Source organism: Varanus komodoensis, unplaced genomic scaffold, assembly GCF_004798865.1.
Source record: "Varanus komodoensis strain SLA01 unplaced genomic scaffold, ASM479886v1 scaffold87, whole genome shotgun sequence".
Taxonomy (NCBI): Eukaryota; Metazoa; Chordata; class Lepidosauria; order Squamata; family Varanidae; genus Varanus; species Varanus komodoensis.
Genome location: NW_025336565.1, coordinates 1,744,417 through 1,753,825, shown reverse-complemented (window position 1 = coordinate 1,753,825; position 9,409 = coordinate 1,744,417). Strand labels below are relative to the sequence as shown.

Genomic DNA, 9,409 nt, shown 5'->3' with positions numbered 1-9,409 from the left:
GTCGGGGGGGCCGCCCCGCCCTCGCCGATCCCTGCCGGGGACCCCTGCAGCCGCCTCGCCGGCTCGTTGCCTCCACGGGCGCCGTGCTGCCCCCCGCGCCCCGGCCCGGGACGGTGGCCCTCAGGGGTGGCGCCGCGTAGCGCGAAGGCCCGGTTTGGGGGGCGCTGCCGCTTGCCCGCTCTCCCCCACGCCCCTTGCCGGGGCCGATTGCACGCCCCTTGAGGCAGCAACCTGTGTTCTCTGCTCCGTAGAGCAGCCTCTGCCGGCATGGGGCCCTCCAGAGGTGCTTGCTGGGGGATTCTGGGAAATGCGCGTTTTTTTAGAATCCACCCGCACGCCAAGACAGAGGACTTGTCCGCCAGTCCTCCCAGTTGGTTGTACTGGAACGCTCCCCATTCCCGCATGAGCGTTGGCCCAGGCTGGGGAAGGACATGCAAACCCAGACCAAGCAACACCGCATCACAGGATCGACCATCTGTGCAAGCGAAACTTGTGCGGCTCCTAAAAACGGGGGAAGAAGAAGCCGGTCTTTGCCCCATGACAGTGAAGCGACTCCAGGCAGGCCTCCTGGCTGGGGGCTCCCCTGCCGCCGCCCCCCACAGCATCTGCACCCTGGGCACCACTCCACTCTTTGATTGCTTTGTAGATGAGGTCGGGGCGCTGGTCTTTGACGTGGGCTCCTTCTCGGTGCGGGCCGGCTATGCTGGGGAAGACTGCCCCAAGGTACGGATGGTGCCGGGCACCCTGAGCACCCACCCGGCCGGGACTCCCCTCCCCTCCCCATGCCCGGCCCCGATGCTGCTCCCAGCCCACTGCGGTGCCCGTCTCCTTGCAGGCAGACTTCCCCACCACGGTGGGCTTGCTCTCCCACGACGAGTCTGCCATGGAGCTGGACGGGGAGAAGGAGAACAAATCCGGGAAGGTCTACTACATCGACACCAACTCGCTGCACGTGCCGCGGGAGAACACGGAGGTCGTCTCACCACTCAAGAACGGGATGAGTATGGCCGGGGCCGGGCTGAGCAGGGGCACCGGGCGATCCGGGGTGCCGGGACGTCACACAGGACAAGCGGCCCGGTGCTGGGGCTGCCAAGGCCGGGGTCCCGAGAGGGCTTGGGGGACCCAGGGCTCAGGCAGGGGGCTTTTGGGTGCTGTGCCACTGTGAGCCCCCTCGCCGTTCCCCTTCGCTCCTCTGCACTGCAGCACTGGTGCCGCTTGGCCACAAAGCCCCCCACTGCCCCCCAAGGGCCTTCCCGGCAGCCGGATAGCCCCTCCGGCAGCGGGGACCCAGCCCATTGGGGTTCAGGGGCATCGCCAGCGTCGCTGACGTGCGCTGGAGGATCAGTGCGCCGGCCAGCCACCGGGGTGGCTGCGTCCTGACTTGGCAATAGCTTGAAATCGCCTCACTGGATGCACAGCACCCGCAGCTGAAGGGAACCTGGGGGGGGAGGTCTCTGGCTGGGGCTGCTGGCTTGACTGCTGATGGCCTGCTTTCTTCCTGCCCGTGCCGGCACCCTCCTCCCTGCCCCAGTTGAGGACTGGGGCTGCTTCCAGGCCATACTGGACCACACGTACAACAAGCACATCAAGTCGGAGCCCAGCCTGCACCCAGTGCTCATGTCGGAGGCCCCGGTACGTAGCCTGTCACGGGCCCCCTGAAGCCGCCCCCCGGCGCCACACGCCCCCCCCCCCGCACTCACACGCTTCGCCCGGCCCTCTGTTGCAGTGGAACACGCGTGCCAAGCGCGAGAAACTGACGGAGTTCATGTTCGAGCACTACAGCATCCCGGCTTTCTTCCTGTGCAAGACGGCCGTGCTCACGGCGTATCCTTTGCCCGTCGGACACGGAGCGCGGCCTGCCAGCCCTTGGCCACCTCTCGCCCTCCAGACGTGGCAGCCCCTCGGCCACGCTTGCTGGCCACGCAGGAGCTTGGGCCCCAAGACGTCCGGAGGGTCCAGGCGGGGGGAAACTGAAGTGGCTCTGGCTTGCCAGCTGCCAAGGGGCACCTCAGTGTGTAAGACACGTCAAGCAGCACGTGTTTCCCCCTGCTCCAAGCATGCGGCAGGTCCCAGTGGTGTGATGCAGTGATTACTTCCCTCCCGTACTCTCACAGAGGGCGGGTGGAGCAGAGCTGGGGGGCCGAGGGGCTCCTTCCCCCTCCGGGGTCCCGGCTGAAGCCTTGACTTGACCCGCAGCTTCGCCAACGGGCGCAGCACCGGCCTTGTCCTGGACAGCGGCGCCACTCACACCACGGCCATCCCGGTGCATGACGGCTACATCCTCCAGCAAGGTCTGGCTTGGGCTCCCTGGGCCCCACCGGGGCTTGGGGCTGGCTGGTTGGCCTGCTGGCTCGTGCTCTCCCTGGGACTGAAGCTGCCTGGGGTTTTGAGCAGCCCTCTGAGGCCTGGCAAGGTGGCTGTTCGGAGGGACATGGGGCAAAAGCCGGCGCCCGAGGGAACAGAGCTGCCGGGGCCGGACGCAGTCCCTGCTCCGCCGTGGGCCTTCTCCGGGCACCTGCTCGCTGCCCCGGTGGCTCTTGGCGCTGCTGTTCTTTCTCACAGAAGCGATTTCTGTGAGGAGGGTGGGCCGCCGGTTCCCTTGAGAAGCGGCTGGAGGGCAGCATTTCACCGGATCGTGGAAGGGCAGCACGGGGAGGGGCCAGCAACCCCCTCCCCTCCCAGCTCACCGATTTGCACCATCCCTCTGGGGCAACTGCCCCTTTGGGAGCCAGGCCTCTTGGGTTTGGAGCCACGAGGACGCCAGCCGGGAAGAAGATGCTTTGCGGGGGGCGGGGGGCGGTGCAGGCATCGTGAGGGAGGCATCTCCTCGTCCTTCCTCTTTTCCTGCGCGCGGCTTCCAGGCATCGTGAAATCGCCCCTCGCCGGAGACTTCATCTCCATGCAGTGCCGGGAACTTTTCCAAGAGATGAATATTGAGATCATTCCTCCCTACATGATTGCTGCCAAGGTGGGGCTGCCCCCTTTCCCTCGTGGGGCTGGACAGAGGGTCTGGGTGGCAGCGGCGGGTCCTTCGCCTCCCCTCCTCCAGTCCCCCCACCGCTGAGCACAGACTTTGTGGGCTGCTGGACTACAGCCCCCGAGCACCCAGCCAGTATGTGGCGCCCAGGAGCCTGGGAGGGCACCATGGCCAGGGGCACAGCCACGCTGGCCTCGTCCAGGCGCCCTGCGCCACTCCAAAGCCTGCACCGGCTTCTCCCAGCCACAAGAGTCCCGTGCGGGATGAGTCCTTCCTTGCTTTTCCCTCGTGGGGAGAAAGAGACCCCCGGATTTGGCCCCAAGCTCCACCCCAACAAGAGGAGGTGTTGGAATGGGGTGGGGGCAGGCAGAATTTGGGGGCGGTCCTTTCAGAAGAGGCGTGTGTGATGTGGGGTGCAGAAGAGGGGCTCTCAGGTGGCCAGCCGGGTCTCTCCCCTCCCCCAGGAGGCCGTGCGTGAGGGGGCCCCCCCGAACTGGAAGAAGAAGGAGAAGCTACCGCAAGTCAGCAAGTCCTGGCACACGTCCATGTGCAACGTGAGGCGCTGCCCGGCGCCCGGGCTTTCGGCTGGGGGAGCTGTGTGCAGGGGGGCTCCAGGGGTCCAGAGTCCTGGGTCCCAGAAAGCCCAGGCCCTGCTTTGCGCTGGGGTGGGCATGCGGTCGCCAGCACCGGGGGCTTGCAACTTGCATCCCCCAGTCCGGCACCTCCTGGATGGGTGCCGCTGCAGGCCCCCATCATCCCCTGCTGGCTGTGTGGGCTGGGGATGAGGGGCTTTGGAATGCCTGGAGGATGCAGGGCAGCGGCTGGGTGCATCACAGCCCAACCTCTGCTGTCTCCCACCCCGCCAGGAGGTCATCCAAGACTTCCAGGCCTCGGTGCTGCAGGTTTCGGATTCTCCATACGACGAACAGTGAGTACCAGGGCTGGGGGCGGCCGTTTGGGGTGGGGGGAACATGGGACCCCGCCTCGGACTTGGATCAGCACTCTAGGTCAGCCCCTCCCTCTGGAGGCCGGGATCTCCCTGGAGGTGGCTCCACACCTGGCCAGGTGCTGGCTGTGCCTCTCATCCCGATGATCCCGTGCCGCCCCTAAGATGGGCAGGCGGGCAGGTGCTTTTGCCCTCCCGCTCTGCTTGTGGGTCGCATGGGCCGCTGGGGCGCAGGAGGCTGGCCGGGAGAGGCCCCGGGGCTGCAGCCACGACTCCGGCCTTTTCAGAAGTTCTTCGGACACACGGCCCGCCAGCCGCTGCATCATGGAGCAGCCGGCAGCCCTTCGGAGCAGGAGGGGGCGAGGAGGAGGAAGGGGCCAGCCGGCTCGTGCCGGGCAGGGAGCCTCTTGGTCTAATGCGCCCGCACCCAGAGGCTTCAAGTGTTTCTGTACGGAAAAACCCAGAGCCTTGATTCTCTTTACACAAGGCAACATGGCGCATGTGGTCACTGGGAGAAAGAGACACGCAAGAGGCCTGGCTGCAGCAGTGGAAGGGGCTCGAGCTAAGGGGGCCACGGACCGGTGGGGACAGGCTGGCAGTTTGGGAGTGAGGGACAGGCAGTGGGGGAGAACAGGGTTCCCCCCGTGAGCAGGCACCGGGCTTCACCTCTGGGGCCCAGGAGGGAGACGAAAGGAGGCTGGCGCCCGGGGAAAGCAGTGCAGCCCGTGGCAGAGGATTTTGCGGCCGAGGGCCCACGCTTCGGCCACAGGGGAGCATCGAGCGGTCCTGGCCGACGAGCCCGGCTTTTTGCCGCGTGGGGGTGGCTCCAAGAGTCCTCGGTCAAACCGGGCGCCGGCGGGAGCTTCATCTCGTGGTGTGGCCAGGCACTATATCCTCTTTGCTTCTCCTCACCCCCCTGTCCGGAGCAGGGTGGCTGCCCAGATGCCCACCGTCCACTACGAAATGCCCAATGGTTATAACACAGACTACGGGGCAGAACGACTCCGAATCCCAGAGGGGCTCTTTGACCCCTCCAATGTGAAGGTGAGCAGGGCCAGGAGGCGCTGCTGGGGAAGCGCAGGCACCCCATGCGGCTTGCGGGGCAGCGCTCCCTCCCTCCCTCCCACGCCTGCCCCTTTCCCACTGCGGCTGGGTGTGTGTGCGCCTGTGCATGTGCAGAGCCCGGCATGTGTCCTCTCGTGTGCGCAAGCGCGAAACAGCATGCCCGTGGACACGGCTGTGCCCGCCTGCGCATCTGTCTGTGTCAGCCGCGGGTGCACATTCACCCGAACGCCGGCTTCCTTGGGATTCCCGATCGCTGCGCACGCCCCGTGGCCACGCCACGCCACACCAACAACGCCCATTCACGTGAGGAAGTGCGCGGGATCAGGCGTGAGCGGTGTGCAGGGCGCCTCGTTCCGGCCTGCGGCACCCCGGCCAGCCCCCGGGCTCCTGCCCCACCGCATGCTCAGAACCGCCTCTCCATGGGGGAGCCCGCTGAGGCCTCGGCATGGAGGCGTCCCCGTCCCCGGGCGGCCGGACCGGTGCCTTGTGGCCTCTGGCACACGCGTGGGCCCCGCCACTGTGACGCCCGCTCTCCCATTGCATTGGGGCGCACGCGCATCTGAACATGTGTGCTGTGGCACATGTGCTATATGACGACTCTAACGCGGCTCGCCTGCCCGTCCCTTTCCAGGGCCTGTCCGGGAACACCATGCTGGGAGTCGGTCACGTGGTCACCACGAGCATCGGGATGTGCGACATCGACATCCGGCCTGTGAGTCGCCCCCCGCTCCGCGACCTGCAGCCCCGGACTACAATTCCCAGAATCCTCAGCCAGATAGGGCTGCCTTAACTCCTCTCTCTCTCTCTCTCTCTCTCTCTCATTTTGGGAAGCTTTCATGAATTTTATTGGGAAGGAAAACGCGGGGAGGGGGCGGGGAGGGCAAAAGGAAGGAAATGCCCTTCGCGGCCCCCCGCCCTCCAGCATGCCCCGAATGGCAGCCGGGGGCCTCGCCTGGCGCGGGGAGCGCTGGCCCGCAGGCGACGTGTGGGTGAGCAGGAAGGGCCCCCCCACCCCCCGTGGCCCTCGGGAGAGCGCGGCGGCCTGCGGCGATCCTCGGAGATGTGCGGAGCGGCGGCCCTTCCTTCCTTCCACGGCGCCCCGCGGGGAAGGCGCCGGGGCCTCGTGGAGCTGCTGCGGGACGCGGGGACGGCGGCACCGATCCGGAAGCGAGCACGTGCCGGCGGCTCCGCCCTGCGGGACAAGCGCAGAGCCAAGCCCGGCGCTGCGAGGACGGGCGAGCGAGCGCCCGCAGCCTCGGTGCCCCCGGGCTGGCTGGGGGCAAGGCCCGCGCCTCCCCGCCAGCCACGCGCGGTCAGGCCACCCGGGGGCCCCGGGCGGAAGGCTGCCGCGGCCCGCGCGCAGAAGGGGGGCGGGCGGGCGGGCGCAGCGCCGGCCCGGCCCGGCCCGGCCCGGCCCGGCCCCAGCAGCCTCCTCTTCCTCCGCAGGGCCTGTACGGCAGCGTCATCGTCACCGGCGGGAACACCCCCCTGCAGGGCTTCACGGACCGGCTCAACCGCGAGCTGTCGCAGAAGACGCCGCCGGTGAGTGCGCGGCGAGGCGCGGCGCGGAAGCCGGCGGGCCGGAGAGGCGGGCGGCCTTGGCCCGCCCTGCCGGGCTCTGCGGGCAGGACGCGCCCCCGCGCCCCGGTGACGCCCCGCGTTCGCCCCGCAGAGCATGCGCCTGAAGCTGATCGCCAGCAACAGCACCCTGGAGAGGCGGTTCAGCCCCTGGATCGGGGGCTCCATCCTGGCGTCTCTAGTGAGTCGGGGCTCGCGAGGCGGGCGCCCTTAGGCCGCAGCAGCGGTCCTGCCCATCTGGCGGGCGCCCGGTTGGGAGAGGCTGTCCCTGCGGCGGGGACGCGGCCTGTGGGGGGAGGCTGCGGTCGGAGCCATTTGGACTGCCGGAGCGGCGGCCGGGGGGGAGCTACGCCCCCGACGTGCTTCCGCGAGGGCGGCGCCGCGCTTGGGGTGCCCGCGGGGCAGGGAGCTGGCGGGAGGGGCCGGGGTCCCGGGCCGCCCTCCTTCCCTTCTGTCTTCCGCAGGGCACCTTCCAGCAGATGTGGATTTCCAAGCAGGAATACGAGGAAGGGGGCAAACAGTGCGTGGAAAGGAAGTGCCCCTGAAGTGACAGCCCCCCGCCCGCTCCCCCGCCCTCGCCAGGAGCCCCCGCGGCAGCCCCGCTCTCGGAGGCGCGCTCTCCGGACGAGGCGCGCTCCCTCCCTCCCGTCCCTCCGCTCGGCTCCTCTCCACTTCCGAGGCCCCGGAGGTGCTCAGCCCCCGCCCAGCCGACACCCGGGAGTCCCGCCCCCCCCCCAGCACGAAAGCTGCCCCCGAGGCCCCGGAACCCACCGGTGGGAGGAGGGATGGCTGAACTCCGCACTGCGCTCGGTAGACGCCCCCGGGGCGGAAGCGGCCCCGATCCCACGCCGCGCGCCTCTGGCCGGGGCCTCCAGACGGACAGCGTCCCTCCCCCATCGCGCTGAAGGGCCTCCGCGCTCCCCAACCGCCCGCCCCCCCCCCCCCCCCCCTCCTCGCACCCTTTTCGATGTCTCGGGGCCATTCTGATTATTCACTGGGTCGCCTGATGCAGTTAAAGAGTTTTTGCAAAATTGCGGTTCGCATTTTTTTGGTGCCAGCAAAGGCACAGGTCTGGGTGCGTGTCTGGAGGGTTCCAGCAAACTCTGGTGTGTTTTGGTAACCTTTGCAAGCATGTTGGTGGGTCATCGACTCTGCATTTACTCGTGAGTAAGGCTGCCTGGGCTCACGGCTGCCACGAGGCTCTTCTCGATTACCCATGACCAGCACTGCCTCAGCTTCATGGGGAGCTGGCCCGCTTCCTCTCAGCAACTGCCCAGGAAGACCTGGCCCCCCCGGCCTCGGGGGCGCCCCCCCCCACATTTACCCAGGCTAAGCAGCGCTTCCTCCAGGCAGGAGCCGCTTCCTCCGAGCTTCTGGCTATAGGTGCATCCTGCTGGTGCTCTCAGACTGGTCTCCTCAAGCCTGTGTTGGACTACAAGTTCCAGCATGCTGCGGGGGGTGCAGTCCAACCATCTGGAAGGCACCAGGTGGGGGAAGCCCTGCGAAGGGCCAAAAGACCCCCCCAGGCATCTCCTCCCATTCATTCTCCTGGAGGGACAGAAGCGCACCCCGTTTTGGAAGGAGGGTGCTGTTCCCTCCAGCTCCCTCTTCCGTCGTCCACTGAGGGGTGCAGAGCACAGGTGCCCGAGACCCTCCATCAGGCGCTGTCCTGGGGGCGAGCCAGCCGCTCCCGCTGGCCTCGGCCTGGCCTCAGGCTTGGGGGGACAATGGGCCAGGTCCGGTGGCTGGTGGGGAGCAGGGGGGGGGGCTTCACGGCCCCTTCAACAGCAGCCTTGATCTGAGGAGGGAGCGAGGCAGCGGTCAGGGAGGGCCAGCAGCCCCCCCCGGGGGCCTGGAGCAGCTGGGCAGTGGGCATGCCTGCAGCCTCCTCCGCGGGACCCTCCGGCCGCCCTCGCTGTGCCAGGCGGAGACTCGGCTCCTCGAGACTCGCCACGCCGGCCGGCAGCCCATGTGGGTCACGTCCGCTGTGCGGAGGCTGAGGAGACCGAAGAGGCCGTGGCACTGGGGGGACGGGCCTTGGGGGAGCGTGGACACCTGCCCCCTCCTTTCTGCCCGGAGCCCAGTACGCAGGTGGGGCTAAAAAAGGTGGCACGCGGGAGGGGGGCGCGCATGATCGCCGGGCCTGGCGCGTTCCCCTCGTCAGGTGAGGGCCGGTGCCGGGCTGCCACCTCGCCCGCTCAGCCCATGCAGGACGCCGTCTGTCTGTCCTCCGGCTGCTCGGGGACTGACTTTAGGAAGCGGAGCTGGTGGGCCGGAAGGGCTCCTCCCCTCGTGGCACAGGGTGTCCCTCTCCAGCAGGCGGTGAGGAGCAGGGCCGACCGGCAGGCCTCCTGGGCGGAGGGTCTCCTGCAACTGCTGGCACGCCCACCCGCCGCCCGTGGACGGGCAGGGGCGGGCAGCAAAGCCCCCAGGTGGCTTCGCCCTGTCTCGACGTGTCCTGGCCAGACCCCCATCATCCCCTGCTCAAAAGCATCCTCAAGCATGCCCCGGGCAGCCTTCCCTGGCCAGGCATGCTGGGCGTTGTGGTCGAGCCCCTTTGGTGGCTGCCCGGCCAGGGAAGGCTGTGCCCAGCATCGGGAGGGAAGGCCGGAGCTTCCTCTCTCCCGTCTCCTTAGCAGGCATCGCATGCCGGACTTTGTTCTGCCCCAGAGAAGGCCAGGATCCCGAATCCAGCCCCCCTCCTTGCCGAGCGCTCCGCTAGGCCCCACCCGAGGAGCCGGGGCCCTCTGACCTGGGCCCCGTGCCACGTGCCGAGACTGCAGGCAGGGAGAGGCCCCCGCAAGTGCCGGGCCGCTGGTGGGAGCGCGGAGGGGACGCCCCGG

General features: G+C 68.5%; 1 protein-coding gene across 1 annotated transcript in view; it reads left to right on the top strand.

The window, feature by feature from the left end:
* The window catches only part of ACTL6B (actin like 6B), a 12,642-nt gene extending 5,531 nt beyond the window's left edge, over window positions 1-7,111 (top strand). Inside the window, exons 5-17 of the mRNA XM_044417140.1 lie at window positions 647-723; window positions 836-1,001; window positions 1,532-1,632; window positions 1,727-1,824; window positions 2,197-2,291; window positions 2,862-2,968; window positions 3,442-3,531; window positions 3,844-3,905; window positions 4,853-4,967; window positions 5,620-5,700; window positions 6,435-6,530; window positions 6,661-6,747; window positions 7,031-7,111. Coding sequence (XP_044273075.1) covers window positions 647-723; window positions 836-1,001; window positions 1,532-1,632; window positions 1,727-1,824; window positions 2,197-2,291; window positions 2,862-2,968; window positions 3,442-3,531; window positions 3,844-3,905; window positions 4,853-4,967; window positions 5,620-5,700; window positions 6,435-6,530; window positions 6,661-6,747; window positions 7,031-7,111 — 1,256 coding nt within the window. The remainder of the gene's footprint in view (window positions 1-646; window positions 724-835; window positions 1,002-1,531; window positions 1,633-1,726; window positions 1,825-2,196; window positions 2,292-2,861; window positions 2,969-3,441; window positions 3,532-3,843; window positions 3,906-4,852; window positions 4,968-5,619; window positions 5,701-6,434; window positions 6,531-6,660; window positions 6,748-7,030) is intronic.
* The last annotated feature ends 2,298 nt before the right edge of the window (window positions 7,112-9,409 follow it).